General features: G+C 33.8%; 1 protein-coding gene across 4 annotated transcripts in view; it reads right to left on the reverse strand.

The window, feature by feature from the left end:
• The window catches only part of LOC124354263 (ATP-binding cassette sub-family C member 3-like), an 81,174-nt gene that overhangs the window by 36,469 nt on the left and 28,159 nt on the right, over window positions 1-16,546 (reverse strand). The window contains exons 1-9 of one of the 4 annotated variants that reach the window (XM_046804592.1): window positions 16,451-16,524; window positions 11,366-11,491; window positions 10,087-10,224; window positions 7,720-7,845; window positions 6,432-6,625; window positions 5,067-5,252; window positions 2,657-2,831; window positions 1,268-1,436; window positions 420-571 (exon numbers count right to left, since the gene is read on the reverse strand). In XM_046804592.1, coding sequence (XP_046660548.1) covers window positions 420-571; window positions 1,268-1,436; window positions 2,657-2,831; window positions 5,067-5,252; window positions 6,432-6,625; window positions 7,720-7,845; window positions 10,087-10,224; window positions 11,366-11,491; window positions 16,451-16,507 — 1,323 coding nt within the window. In that variant the 5' untranslated portion in view covers window positions 16,508-16,524. Of the gene's footprint in view, window positions 1-419; window positions 572-1,267; window positions 1,437-2,656; window positions 2,832-5,066; window positions 5,253-6,431; window positions 6,626-7,719; window positions 7,846-10,086; window positions 10,225-10,457; window positions 10,476-11,365; window positions 11,492-16,135; window positions 16,192-16,450; window positions 16,525-16,546 lie in introns of those variants that run through there. The other 3 variants (XM_046804594.1, XM_046804591.1, XM_046804593.1) reach the window with 3 other exon arrangements.

Raw genomic sequence — 16,546 nt, forward strand, 5'->3', positions numbered from 1 at the left:
AAGTTAACACTTTCTAACTACTAATGTTTATTAAGCAGTGACAAAAATCATGTAATGTAAATAGTTTCGTTATAAAATTGTAGTAATAAATTTAACTATCAAGTCAATTTTCAAGTGATTCACTTTGATCTTTTATGTTAGTTTTAATTGTTTATGACCAGTTGCTTATGAACATTAGGATAAAAAAGGTATTACTCACACTATTAATTAAATGACTGAGTTGATTTTTAAACATTTATAATAAACAGTAATAACGTTATTCTGTGATACACTAATCTGAAATTGAATTGAAATAAACAATATTCAATATGATGGTTGAATACAGAGTATAGGCATATTTTCAATTATGCAGAGTAATAAAACTTCATATGTTAATGATAAATTTTATTACGAAAGTAAAACACTGGTTCTTACAGTACCTTGATTCCTGATAAAATTTCATTGATGATCTTTACTCTCTCATCCTTTAATTTCATTTGCTGTGTTTGGAACTTTTTCATTTTGTTGGCGACAAAACCGTTGAAAGGAACTATAATGAGCATGACTACCAGACCAGCTAATGTAGCAACTCCTGAAATTAGCCACACAGAATGTCATTAACACAAATTTACTATGTTATTTTGGTGTATAATCTTTGGATTTAGGAATACCATTTATAAATTGGTTAACATCATCGATTTAACAATTTTAAATTTTGTTTCAAAAATTACCTTTTTACGTCCATAATAAATAGTAACAATAAAATTCATTAAAATTGTCTTTTATAAATCACTGCAGAGGAAAGATCTGTATTATTTGCAGTCCAAATATGAAAGATTCTATTGTAATTTATACCTTGACTCTCACAAACTGACAACCACATCATATACATTTTTTTTATTTTGGGGAAGATTATGTTAAGGATTATGGGAAACTTTGTAGGACTTTTGCTATAGGTATTTGCGGAGGAAAGTGGGAATCTCAAGATGAAAGGTACTTGGGACTATCTACATATGTGAGAATGTGTTATGAAGAGTAAGAGCTATGGAAAAGTGTAGTATGAGAAAGATAATGTAGAAGAAGGCGATTTGCAAGCAAATAATAAAAATCGGGATGGAATTTTATCCTTAATGGTTGAATCAAGATTTCCAGATCAGTATCAATGTTTCTCATTGTTCAGGATCATTACAAGCTATCCAAGAAATCGTCTTATTCGTTCTTTATAATACTGCCAACATGTTCATTACAAAAAAGCTTTATATTCAGGTTTCAATATAGACAAATTTACCTAGAATTTGCCAGAGGAAGTACAAGGCTACGATTATGATTATGGGAGCTGTCCAGAGAAAATGCATAAAAGGAGCAAAGTCTGCACACCGCTGGGCGTCCACTGCCATCAGGTTTACCACCTCTCCCACTGTAGAGGTCTTGCGTGCAGCACTGGATATTCGTAGAGCCTTGGACACAAGAGATGTTATTGATTTTTACTCGTATTTTTTTTTTTTTTTTTTTTTTTTTAATAAGGGGTAGACTCCTGTTTTCGTTACCGAGCATCATTACAATTTGTGTAATTTGGTGTCAGTGTGCTGACACAAATGTCATCGTTTCGTTCCTGGTACTGGGAAAACTTCTGAGAACATAAACCATTCTATTATGTAATTAATTTAATCTTGTAGGATTAATATGAAACTTCTATTGTTAAATTAAACTGTAATAATTTTATTACAACGAAAATTAATAATGATAAAAATGTATTTTTGTTTATGGTCCTTATTCCTCATTCTTACTTTTTTGAAAAATTAAATCCATAATAAAAATCTATAGGGTCACTGATAGGCAAAATCATTGTAACGAAAGCCCATATCGTATTCAAGGATATAATGAAAAATCATTACGTGTATTTGTAAAGACTTGGCAGCCATATTCTTTTCAAGGTTTATGGCTTGAATACATTTTTTGTGAATAATAAAAAATGTTTAAATTTTATTCTTTATGATATTATTGTTACGTCGTTTGCCTTACAGACAAGCTATGTGATTTGATACTGTTATCCAACTTAGTTTTTTAGGTGTGGAAATATTTTTAAATTAAAGCATACCTCTGAAATTTTCAAGTTGGATCAAACATTATTAGCTTTTAAAACTTACTTGTTTGTAATATAAAATAATGGTGTGAGATAATATCAAGTTATTAACATCATTCCATAATATCACTGTTTGTACAAGTTAGTATGTACATTTAAATTCCAATTTTAGTTCTAAAAGTAGACAACCCTCTTGAAGAAATAAATTTGTCTACAACTCTGAAAATTTCCTACCGTAATAATATCATATTTTGTAATACTATAGCAATTCGGAAAGACTCTCTTAATTACCACCGTCCAAAACAATAAATTATTTTACTAGGAATTGTTTTGCTTCTTACTTCAAACGTGAATTTTGCAGTATAACAAGCTACAATATAATCAGACAACGTGTTTTAAAGTAAGAAATTCTTACATAACAAATCTAAATTCCTTACATTTGAAGGCGTAAGCATTGTCAGAGACACACATTGCATCGTAAGCTGTGAAATCCAAAATATATCTTTTAAACTTGCAAGAATTATTTCTATTCAATCCTGACGGAATGGAAGGTGTATAACTTTGTCACACTGCCCTCCACCATGTGGAATGTACCTTTCTGTAGATTGCCGACATGAGTGCCGTCCTCCAGTTGACCCCCACAGCAAACATGTTCATGAGCGTCCTGTGTATGAACACCGTCTGCAGTTCTGCCACCACAAGCATCGTGCCAGCGTACACGAATCCCTTCCACATCTGCTCCTTCCCAGCCACAAAGCTGATCATCAAACTACCCAACAGAGACAATCATCAACTTCTTACACGGTTGAACGATTTCAACTTCCCCAACCAGTTGAGTTGGGGAGCTCTCTCAAGTATCAATACAAAGCAGCAAACTAATTATCATAAGTTTACAGTAACTCAAGCGAATAACAGTAGTAGTGCGTGAGAAAGGTGCAACCTTCGTACAAGCTAAAATAAACTATTATGATAAGCAAATGACATTAATTATTACAGTCCGATTACCATTAGTAATTAAAGAATTGTCATATTTGGATTATAAACCATGATTCTGTACTTTATTCCAGCTTACCAATGATGTAAAGACAAACACAAAAGGAAATCTTTGAAACATATTTTGAAATTTGAAAACTATTATCCTTATAATTAATGTTGTAATATTGACTACGTTCCATGCATTATATGATTATTCTATTGCGCTTTAGGCTTTACAAACATCAGTTTATGATAATACTAAAGTATCAGTAACATAATATCAGTAGTACAGTAGTTTATAGACTAATAATTGTTGTGTAAGAAATTATATTATTGGCTGTTGATACCAAACGGCTTGGCCTATTTAAATTTTTTTAACAAAATACAGCATTTTATGAGCTTCAATTTGAGGTTTCACAAGGTATTAGTTGCCATTTCAAACTTTTGGCTTTGGGTACGGCATGGGGGTGAGAACCCCCATTTTTTAAATATTTCTTTGTTCCTCCAATTAGTACTTCAGGTATACACTGTATACACTCCCGATGACAGAATTTTGATACTTAGACTATAAGTCTTTTAATACGAGTTTGAAGTTTTCAAATGAACACCAATTCAAATGCGCACCCTGTATACAGACCGGAGTGCTGCCCTCCCCTCCCCAACCCCCCACTAACAGACACTACCTATGTCACATTATCCGTCCGGTCGGCTGTATACCCCTCTACTACTATCACAGCTGCTGATTTAATTAGAAGCAGGCAAATCATCTTTTCTCTGATACAAACTGTGTTATTGAATAGTTAATTTTGTTTTTGTTTTATGAATGCCGGATACTTGTTGTGTAACCGGATATTCTAGTAATTCAACAAAAATTTATAAATTATGAGACTGAGCGCGCGCTTCCACTGAATGAAGCGGAGCGGTTTTATGAGTTTTTTGACGTCACAGTATCACGACTCTGGCCTGTATTATAGTCTGGCCTTACTCTGTAAAATTATTCTCAAGCTGTAAATACTACAGTACAGTACGCGCGCTGAAGGTTCGGCCCTGTCGTTGCCCTACTAACCAAATAAAAACATTGACTGTACAATGATCCGTCACGGACGGTAATGTTTAATTCTCGCTCGACAATCAACTTATGGTTAGACCAACTTCCTGTACAAATAAAATTCTGAAACTTCGCAGATCTATTTTTCTGTTTATGCCAATGCTAATGGATATATTAAGTTTCAATGTTTTATTACTTTTCTTCAATAAAATATATTTTAAAATTAACTGTGCCAAAATTGTGATACAAAAAAGTTTGTATGTGAGGATTTTTTTTATTATTTGGTCAGGAAACTTTCACCAGCGGGAAAGTTTTTCTGAATGAACTGAAGTTAATTTTAGATTTAACTTTTTTTCAGATACATAGTTTAGGTTAGCCGTAACTTAGTCTGAAGTGGAATGTATCACCGACACCGCTGCCCTACAGTTTATAGCCCATTCACGTAAATGCAACACGGCAATACCATTTGAAAGTTTAACATTGAATCACTTTGCAATAGTTTATTTCTGAAAAAAAAAACACTTTAGGCTATAGTGGTGATCTGTGATAAACTAAAAGTTTAAACTTTAATGAAATTATGTTGAATTTCATTGTATTATATTTGAATAGAAAGTGTTTTGGGGTGTATTGTTTATACACTAATTTTATGACTGATGAATGAATACGAAACACCGAAACACTGATGTATAAAGAATCCTGAGAACAGGGACAATAAATATTCAGACTGCAGCGGGCCAAACATTGGCGGATGTCTGCAGAACAGTTGTTATATCGGGCAATCCACCCGTCCCCCGCCATAGTCTGCTCGGTTGACTCGGAGCCGAACCTTCAGCGCGCGTACTGTACCAGAAAATAGAACAAGACTGTATTTTTATATTATTCTGTTTAGTTGGTGTATAATAGTTTAGCCTTCTAAACCTTGAGAAACTGTCAATTAGAAATCTTAAAATGATATTCTTAAGTCTCTTAAATAATACTCACTTCAAAACCTGTGGATTTATAAATGACAATGCGTCGGCTGAAAGTTTGGTGAGCACTGAAGCAACAATTGTTACCCAAAACATTTTAAATAATGGAGGAACCACGGAAAACTTCTTGGGTGGTCCCACTCTAGCACTGGGCTTAGTCTTTCCATTCTGCGTGGTTTTTGTGTCAAAGTTGGAGGATCTGAAAACACAATACGAAAATCTGCAGTGTATTTAATTAACTTATGTTTTTTTACTATTAGAAGTATTATTGCAACTCTTTATTAGTGAGGTGATAATTATTTACAGTATTACCGTTTACTAGCCTACTACGAGTACTAAACGGAAGGATTTTTGTAATAGAAAATTTCAAAATGTTAGTTGCAATAATTTTAAACTAGTCTATTTTTTTTGTTTCCTTTATAAACTGAATAATCAGAAATCTAGGTAGATTTATCCACCTCGATCTAAATAGATTTATCGGCTTAAAATGACACCCTCGTTATTGGTTGATTTTTAAAGAATTACAAATAATTAAATTCTCAATATCAGAACTATTTGGCATATTTCTTATTCCTTCAAATTATGTTCTATCAATACAACGATATTAAAAACTATTGTACTGACAGACTTAACTAGTTCAATAATACTACTTGCATTAACTAGAATATTTATTGTAAAGTATTAGGATGAAAATTCTTATTTATGTTCAGTGCAATAATTCTGGCTTCACAGTCACTTTGTTCTATTAGCTGTGTATTGTTTCCTCCCCTTGCCCTTCATCACTCAGACAATTATGATGAAACGTGCCGTCATTAATTCTGCACCCACGTAGTGCGAAATCATTATCGAAACTGTTCAGGATAGTTGGATTAATCTCTTCCCATATCTGCATAGAAAACTCTCAACGATGGACTAGTGAGTGATTTCAAACTTAATTTTGATTTGGTAGTCGTCATGTTTAATAATTCGATTGAATGTTACTGTAACTTAATTCTATTGCAGAGCATAAGTAATATATTATGTATCTTTTGAAGAAATAACTTTATGCAAAGGATTTATTTAAAAAACCAGTGGTGTGTTTTTGTTTATATTATGAAGCATATGATATGTCATATTTAATAATTTTCTCATATTTTGTTTTTGTTAATTATCCTTTAATGACTCGTTATGATGTTTCATAATATGGAAAACGTATTTCTCGCTGACAGTAATAATAAAATACACGTGTAGGTGACCGGTCCGATTAGGAGTATAATGGTATAAACTATAGCCTTACACTTCCCGACCTTTGAGTCTGAATGACTCAACACTACGCTACAAGAGCTGGCCAATTAGCTTATCCATATTTAACAAGTATCCAGTTACAGTACAATCTTACCCAGAAGCAATTTCCTGGTTCCTTCTCCAATACTCTTGAAAGCGAGGAACTATCTGAGAAGAAGTATCTCGATACCTGAGTTCCCACAGGTCAGCCACTGTCAGCGGTTTTCGATATCCTTTGAAAATCATCGGATCAAACCAGGCGTACAGCACTTGAGACACAAAAGATGCTTGGATCTCTGGGCATAGCTTCTGCAATTTTAAAACAATAGGTCCATAGTTACTAAGGGGTTCACAGTAGTAAATTAATTTGGTCATTAAATTATCATTGAAATATGAATTTTTAGTTTAAGTATAAAGAACTCGATCTTAGCAAAAATAGGTACTATACTTTCTAGAAAATCAAAATACTTTAGACACCAGCGATAACATCGTTTTAGCTCGTGTCACGTACTGTACACATTGTATGCCTTAAAAATATCTTGGTTATTTAGAGAATCAATGTTGAATCAAAAATAAGAATGACTCTTCATATTGGCGAAAACCAATCTAAGTATAACACAACTTAACAATGATATTTAAAATTTAAAAACACTCTTCTTTGCACAAAGAACCATAAAGCATTTTTGCATTCACTATTTCACTCATGGATTTGATTCCTTGTCAGCACCCCGCCCATTCTCCATAAGAATAAACCATCACATGCATTCGCTTAACTTACGATCGTCACATACAAAGCATAATCTTAAGTAAAGTTAATTTAATCATAATTAATTAAAATGTATAGTTAAAAGTATATACATTACAAATTATGTTACGACCAAATAAATGTGTTACCCAATATCAAAGATTGGTTCAAACCACATAATGGTTTGTATTTTTAAATATTGAAACAAGACACTAAAAGAATTTTGTTTTGGCTATGTCACAAATTGCGATTAAGTAAAGTCAATGTACAACACAGTTATTCCGATAATACACACTATGCTATTCTTTAAAGTATAAATCTTTAACAGGACATAATTAAGAAATCGACAGGCTCTCTTAAAATCGTGTCTTTGTCCATCCGTTAACTGTTGACAGTAAGGCCCTAGAGAGATGAAACTTGGTACATATTTATCTCTTGATAAAAAGACGAACTCTTTTGATTGTTGGGTTAAAAGGTAAAGAAACAATTCGTTTGCAAAAATTCTTTCGTTGCGTTCTGTCGAGTATTCGATACTCCGTTACATCGGTTTATTGCTGTACACTACATAATAATTTGAAGCAGCGTGAGTGCTAATATCTTATATAAAAACAATTACCGCTTATGAAATGATTCAATTGTAGATTAAATAATGCTCTACCTGATATTTTGGATAATCCGTACTTCTGGGCGGAGGATCAGCAAATAAGTTCAGCACTAGCATCAGTAGAATCCCTGGGTAGTAGATCATGTACAGGATATGCTTGAGGTTACTTTCTTCTGACATCTGAAAAGAATAATAATGCTTTTAATTTCATGAACTAAAATGAAAATTGGAAGCGCAACATTGTCTGCTAAGCTTTTGTAAACACTGTGGGTAAACAGAGAAGAATTGACCTTATAGCTAGTATTTTAATGAAATAATATACAGGGTGTACATAAAGTCCTGCACTGGTATTATATTTTCTAAACGATAACAGATAAATAAACAAGATTTGGTACATCAACACTACACCTAAAAATCTACTTTTTGAAGGAACTATCAGTTTTTTTAAATATCATGGGGACGTCCCGCAAGGAGTCAGAAGGAAATCTTAAATAGGAGCATAGGTCAATATGCACATCATTTTAAAGGGCTTATCTAGCAGAGTTTAATGCCGCAAACCGCACTCAAAAAGATTGATCCGGTATAAAATGGCGGCTGTTCAAAGGTTTTACTTGGTTACATTTTATTAGTAGCCATAACCCCGGTAAAGTAAAACTGCAACCAAACGAATACTGCAGATAAATACTACATTATGATTGTCAGTTGTACAGAAGTGAATTATGAGGTTATCCTCAAGGGATACAAATTTGGTCCTAATATATTGATAACGGGGAAAACCTGATAACAGTAACAATTAGAAAGCTCTTATCTTTGGGTCGCAGTTTGGACTTTCCAATTAGCCAGTCTATTCATAGTAGGCTATTCTAGTTTTCTTGTTTTAGTAGTGCTGTCCAACCTTTCTATCAGTGCACTTTAGTACAAAAGAGATGGTCCTATACATTTGTAATATATGCTCCTATTTAAGATTTCCTTCTGACCCCTTGCGGGACGTCCCCATGATATTACAGAAAACTGATAGTTCCTTCAAAAAGTAGATTTTTAGGTGTACTATTGATGTACCAAATCTTGTTCATTTATCTGTTATCGTTTAGAAAATATTACACCAGTGCAGGACTTTATGTACACCCTGTAGAATGTCAAAACAATTGACATTTTACATTTCTTATAGAAAGTATCGGTTAAACTACAAAGGTTTAGGTGTCGGTTTAAAAATAGATACCTGTTGTTTCCTACTGCTGTACTGTAACTGTTTTTGGTATAAAACACAACTATACAACTTTGTTAAATCTAGCAATATATTCTATTAATTTAACAGTGATCAAGGTAATAGAAACATAAATGATTAAATCAAACAACATAGCAGGCACTAGCTGAATTGATATCAAGAGGTCAGCGTTATGAGAACGATAATAATATTAATAATATTTTCAGCAGCAGAATTTTAATAATTTATTTGAAAGAGTCTTTCTTAGTTTTTAACCTAAGTTATGTAAAAAAAATAACTGAACGAAAGTAGCAAACACAAAAAATATAAAACATATAAATTTGAATGGATCACAGTCCACAGGGCAATCCTAAGGCCAGATCTAGAAACTACCATTTATTAGATCTAGCGTAACACTTCCGAGTTCATTTAACTCCTTCTAGTACTAAACGCAGTGAGAACTTTGTCTTTCGTTGCGACTATTCAGAAAGACAGAAGAAATTATGTGCTTTCTAATGGAAATATATTGCTTTTTTATCTATTAATACCACAATTGTGTTTACATATTTCACAGGTCTTTTATGAATTAAATGTTTATCTAGGTTTTCTGTCAACTGGTAGAGCATTTTTTCCTCAGGACAAGAATGTGAGAAACCTCTCATTGCACTCAGTCCTAAAAGGACCTTTGCTGTTGCTTCCAAATGACAAGATATTCGAAATTGGATACCGTTGCGGGTTGGGGCTACATTCTGTCGAGACCCCATTAGGTAGGATACCGAGGGCTATATTTTAGCCATGTCGTCTTGAAAGAAGGGCAGGCCAGCTCTGTTAGAGCGTCTCCAGTCACAGCGAGCAGTGGAAACCCTACTCGCTCATATTTAGGCTTTAAAAACCAATAAAATTAAGGGAGCCCCGCTATCCCAACCGTTTTCCTCCGCAGTTACCTAGACCTATTATCCCTTTGCACACTACTGCCTTTACACTCGTAGCTCCATCCTGTCCAATAATCCACTGCAGTAGACTAAACATCGATCCACTCCTGTGCCATTCCTGTAGTTACCCACATATAAGTGACCCATCGGTTTGTGCTGTACTCAGTGTATGATAGGCTGGAAAGAATAACCCATCCAGAAGAGAACCTTCCTGGGGCTATTGGGATAGCTTACGAATACATGTTATAATAAAAATAACTCAGGACATAAAGTACTTGGCCTCACCGTTGTGTCTTCTCGTAAGATTTCCGTGCGAAATTGTGCAACTCCAGCCATACTTGACAACAGCCAGAACCAGAACAACACTCCGGAAGTGTGAAGTCCACGCACCTTGTCCAACAGCAAGAGCACAGCTGCCAACATCTGAAGCAAGACTACCAACATTAATTTTTCTATCTCGATCCAGAAACTTAATCCATACCCCTAACGACTGTTTTAGGGGTATGGATTAATTTTACAACTAAGTTCAATATTTAATGGTTTATTTTCAAGATTCAAATACACGAAGTGACTATTCAAGTTCACATAAATACACCTTACTCTATTTAAATATATAAAATGGAAATATTATTCCAAAAAGATAAAAGAGTACCAACCATTTATTATGAATATATTGAATAATACGTTCTCAACCAACATAGAATTCCAATGTTGAGTCTAGTTCCACTTCACCTTCCCCTCGGTGCAGCGGCCGAGATCTGACACTGTTACAGGCTAGACTCCTGGAATCTGAAGGGATCCAACAATACTTAATTTAGCCTTAATTATTTTTAACCTGTAATATACTTTACTGGAACATATATATTTAGCCCTATAACAATCATATATACATGGATCTATATTATATGTAGAAAAATTAATTTTTGTTGTCTGAAAATTTATTTGATTACAAAAACCCGTTGAATTTTTAAATGCGTGGTAAATGTTATATTTTGGTTTTACATGTAATTTTTTATATTTTGATGGAAAACAAACTTCAAACATAGAATTTTGTATAACTAAACCAAATTTTTAAGCTCTACTATTCCAAATAAATAATATTTGAATACATAACCCAAAACTTGCTAAAACATAATTTTTATCATGATTATAAACATCATCATCATCATCATCATCATGGGATTATCATGGTTGTGTTTATTGTTTTTTAAACTGTATAGCCTACAAAAACTGCATTAATATGAGACTGCCTTTCAGATAAAATAAACTGATACATATAGAAGAAAAAAATAATATCGTTGTGACTTGTAAATCATGAATATATGTTACGAAAAATGATCGGAAAAGTCGGATGGCGACAGATCGCTTGGCTGTCCTCTCGCTTAAGTCCAACCGGCGATAAGACTCACAATTGGTCCTTAAAGGGTTAACGCTTAGAATTATAGTTACGTGTATAATATGATAAATACAGTACACAAACATATAGTTATAATGACATTGTTTGTTGGTGCAAAATGTTTTTAAAATCACAAATAACTATGCTGCTTCTGAACCGCTTACTTACAAATGTCAAAGTTTGTATCGCTGGTGTCCACAAATCCACTCCGAACACAGGCTCACCTTGGAAGTGTTGAGCTGCAGACGAAATCAGACTTACAGCACTGATAGCGATCAGCACCAGATTCAACAACTGTGGAAAATAAAAAAATAAGAATAACAATTTATTTTTTTAACTCATTTAAACAATTTCAATAAACGGCCCTTACAAGTATGTTTCTCACTTCAGGGATTCATGAATGTATGTGTATGTTCTCTATGAACAAATATAATATTTATTCCGATCGTCATCAAAAATATTTTTTTATTTCGGAGATTAGGAACTTGTGTATGAAACTCTGCATTTCTAGAGCTGTGGGAAGTTTAAAAACATAATATGACTCTTCTAGGGGTTGCAACTAAATTTCAACCACTATGGATATTTTATTTTCATGAGCAATCTCTAAATTGTCTCTTGAGGGCATAAGACAGGTGTGTGTAAAATTTCATCTTTCTTCGACATCGAAAAGTAGAAAAGATAATTTAGTTATTCGACGGGTTGCAACCCCATTAAATACCTATGGGGGGTTGATCTTTATCAAAAATCTTTACCTTGTCTATTGAGATTATAAAGAACGTGTATTTCAAATTCCATCCATCGTTAAATCCCATCTGGATGCTGAAAAACTAAAATATGGGTCTTTTAGGGGTCGCAACCCCATTTAGGCTCGATGAGTGATTTATCTTCATAAACAATCTCTAAATTGTCTGCTGAGGGCACAATACACATGTGTAATATTTCATACGAGTATTTCTAGGACTTCAGGAGTTGAAAAACACAATACAGTTCTTCCAGGGGTTGCACCCCATTTCATTTCAATCTCTACGGGTGTTTGATCTTACCTTGTACCGTTAGTTAGTTCCTTGTTATATAATGCAACATTTCTCAACCTATTTAGCCAGTACAACTTAATATTATTTCTTTTATCCAATGTTCCGGAACTAAATTATCGGCGGACTAACTACCTAATTGGCTCGCGTATGAATATTTTATTGTAACCTTTTGTAGCAGCCCAACTGCGTGACCGATTTCACCTCGCGCGCCATGTCCGTAAGTAAAATTTATATTTTCGTATTATTAAATTAGCCCTTTGATGCCAAACATATAAAAATGAATGTAACTTAAAGTAAAGTTGTAAATAGTAAAGTAACTTACCCTTGAAGATCTTTTATTTGCTTGATTGAAATGGATACAAGTTGTGGCGTCGTCGTTCTGACGAGCACGTTGTTGTAATAAGTTTTTTGTCTCATTAAATGGCTAATACCGTCGCGAATTTGTTTTAGGCGAACTCACGTATTATTTGAGTATATGGCTACCACTCTCATAACTTCTACTCCTCTTCTAGTAATTACCGACTAGAAATAACCCTTCTTAGACTACAGCTTCAATGTCTCGTGTCAAGACGCCGACGCCCGGGTTGTGAGTCTACATATTGCGAAGGGAAGTAAAATCTTAAAGTTTTATAAGGTAAAATATCGTAGGCATAATTCCATAGAACATTGGATATTTTAGGCCCACCTATCGGATATACATTTTTAGTTCTTGTACTCTAATTGGCAGCAACGTGGCAAGGCATACACTTAATTTACCAACTAAAAGTGGTGCTTGTAAGTATCATTAATTAAAAATTAACTTATAAGCAAACTTTGCAATTTGAGTATTTATTACTACGACCTCAGAAGTCACCACCCCCATGTGTTATCATCAGTCGGTACAACCTATGCTTTACTTTTACTATTTAAATTATGAGGCATATATGAGCCAAATTTGATAATAAGTTAGTAAGTGAGCGGCTGTCCTGGTAAAATTTTGTTGTTGACTTCCACGGAATTTGAACCTATGCTCTCTTAGTTACAGAGAGATATTATCTACTAGTTTATGGAAGAGGACAGAATCTCCAGGTGGACAACGTGACATTAATCTGATGTCTGCCAACGTGACTATTGGTTTCGTCATACTATATGTCAGTCAATAACTTAGAGGTTTGGCTCGCAAATTAAACCATAGTTTCCTTTCTTACCTTATCGCTTAGCTGCTAATGAAGATCTCAGATTATTTAGTTATGAGTCTACACAGAGGGTCCTCACTCATTCCTCACTTAATCATCATTTCGTGACGTGGTGTGTGCAATTTTAATTTAAACACTGCTATGAAACTCAGCTTATTTAATAAAAATGTAAATGTATCATGTGGCAAAGTATCTCGAGAAGTATTTTATCTGTAGACTTAAAATTATGGATGTAAAAGAATGAGTTCTGTGGTGGTACATGTCCATCACTTTCAATAGGCTGAGCGTTATTGAATCCTATTACTCAGTAAGCAGACATAATATCTCTTTTGTCTGTCATTGGATGTAGAACTTTCTTTTCTGTATGTCCGTTTGCATATTTCTCCGCAGGACATCCCGAGAATGTAATGAACTATAGATTTGAAACTTTAAGTACAACCCCGGCAAAGCCTGTATTATTAATGTGTTTTATTTGTTTAACCTTATCCTCTCTTTTACAAAAACAATTTCATAGAATCTTTACTCTCTACAATTTTTCAAAATCAGTAAAACTTGGTAACAGGCTACAAAATTGGAGAGGTATTTACAACAATTAAATTATTTGTTACATAGTCTAGACACGCAATAAATATTTGAATAGCAAGCTGCAGTGTTAGGTCAGGTAAAGTGATCACGAATGTTCTGAAGTTTTGTGTTATGTTGATCTCTGAAAAAACCATACTATAACAAACAACAGGTTATAAACGGGATATTTCACATGTTAAACACTTCATTAATTATTAACAGTAATTTTAACGAAATAGAAATTGTTATGGTACAGAAGTCTTAAAAAATAAATTTAATTATAAGGTTACACTTAAGTATAAATTCTCCTATATTAAATTCATTATTGATGCTTAATCTTGTCGGCCTTATTGTATTCTAAGGTAGATCATTTCCAAGGTCACATGTTCTAGTCTGGAACTGAGAATATTAAACGCAAATTTTCAAATGGCTGTCTTAAAAATACATTAAACTACCGGCAAATCTCTTTATTGAGTAAATTTTCCAAATTTTATATTTTTAAATTAATAATCTTCTATAGTTAATATTTATATATTTTGAATCCAAATTAGAGACTTTGTTAGCCTTGATCTGTTTGTTTGCAGTAGACCTATGCTTAGTGTTCCGGGTGGACATGTTATTGACCCGATCAGGGTATCCGTCAAGATGAGTAATCTCGGATCCAATAAAGAATTAAAAATATTCCGATCCTCCCTTGCCCAAGCCTTTTGAACAAATCAACATACTGGTACAAATACAAATATAAATGAATCAGTAGGACTGCACATAACTTAATCTACTACTTCATGTACAGCATCACACATCTCTTGTAGTTCCATAACTGTTGTATTAATAAAAATAAAAACAGTTTAGTAGGTATTCTTCGAATTTGGGAATTAGTCACCGATTCTACTGTAAGCATGAAAACGTACCATCCCATCAATTTTCAATTCAATTTGTCGAATCAATTGTCATGTTATTAATTGAGTTATAAACATTATATTCACGTTTAAAATGAAAACACATATGGTAATAACATATTATTATTGTATATTCTTGTATATTCTATTATTTTTAAATTAAAAACTTTGTTCCAATAATGTTGTACCCAGCGTTGTTTGGTAATAACAGTTTCCATCAGATTTATTTTTTGTACTTTTTGTTATATTATATTCATTTTTTAACCGTACATTTACATTATGTTTCATACTTTAAAAGTTTTGTTAGGCTTAACTTATATTGTGCACATGTGTATAAAAAACTGTTCATATTTGTACAATTAGTGTATGTCTCATATTTTTCTAATACACTTTTTAAATTTGCCTTAACTCTGTATTTTTCTTTTGACAACTTACAAATACATCGTAAACGTTATAACCGAGTGGTTAAAAAATTACATACTACTGCTATAATAGGTTCTGGCAAGAATGTCTGATTATACTTTGCTTTACAAGGCAACATGTTAGTGAATTTCCTTCCCTTTTTTTATATTTAAAAAGTACAAAAACATTAAACAACTAAAAACGTCAGTATTTACCAGTTTGGATGTATTTGATATTAGTAAGTCCCCATGGTATATCTCACCATCATGGTATACACTTGCTGGTGGATACGAGCTATAACTCAAAAGGAGAGAAAACAGCCACAACATCAGTACTTACCAGTTTGAATATGTTTGTCAGTCCCCAGGGTATATCTCGACACTTGCTGGTGGATACGAGCTATAACTCTAGAGAAGAGAGAGCAGCCACAACATCAGTACTTACCAGTTTGAATATGTTTGTCAGTCCCCAGGGTATATCTCGACACTTGCTGGTGGATACGAGCTATAACTCTAGAGAAGAGAGAGCAGCCACAATATCAGTACTTACCAGTTTGATTATATTTGTCAGTCCCCATGGTATATCTCGACACTTGCTGATGGATACGAGCTATAACTCTAGAGAAGATAGAGCAGCCACAACATAAGTACTTACCAATTTGATTATATTTGTCAGTCCCCATGGTATATCTCGACATTTGCTGGTGGATACGAGCTATAACTCTAGAGAAGATAGAGCAGCCACAACATCAGTACTTACTAGTTTGACTATGTTTGTCAGTCCCCACGGTATATCTCGACATTTGCTGGTGGATACGAGCTATAACTCTAGAGAAGATAGAGCAGCCACAACATCAGTACTTACCAGTTTGACTATGTTTGTCAGTCCCCATGGTATATCTCGACACTTGCTGGTGGATACGAGCTATAACTCTAGAGAAGAGAGAGCAGCCACAACATCAGGACTTACCAGTTTGACTATGTTTGTCAGTCCCCATGGTATATTTCGACACTTGCTGGTGGATACGAGCTATAACTCTAGAGAAGATAGAGCAGCCACAACATCAGGACTTACCAGTTTGACTATGTTTGTCAGCCCCCATGGTATATTTCGACACTTGCTGATGGATACGAGCTATAACTCTAGAGAAGATAGAGCAGCCACAACATCAGTACTTACCAGTTTGACTATGTTTGTCAGTCCCCATGGTATATCTCGACATTTGCTGGTGTACATGAGCCTTAACTCTAGAGGAGACAGCAGACACAACATCAC

The sequence above is a fragment of the Homalodisca vitripennis genome, chromosome 2 (assembly GCF_021130785.1).
Source record: "Homalodisca vitripennis isolate AUS2020 chromosome 2, UT_GWSS_2.1, whole genome shotgun sequence".
Classification (NCBI taxonomy): domain Eukaryota; kingdom Metazoa; phylum Arthropoda; class Insecta; order Hemiptera; family Cicadellidae; genus Homalodisca; species Homalodisca vitripennis.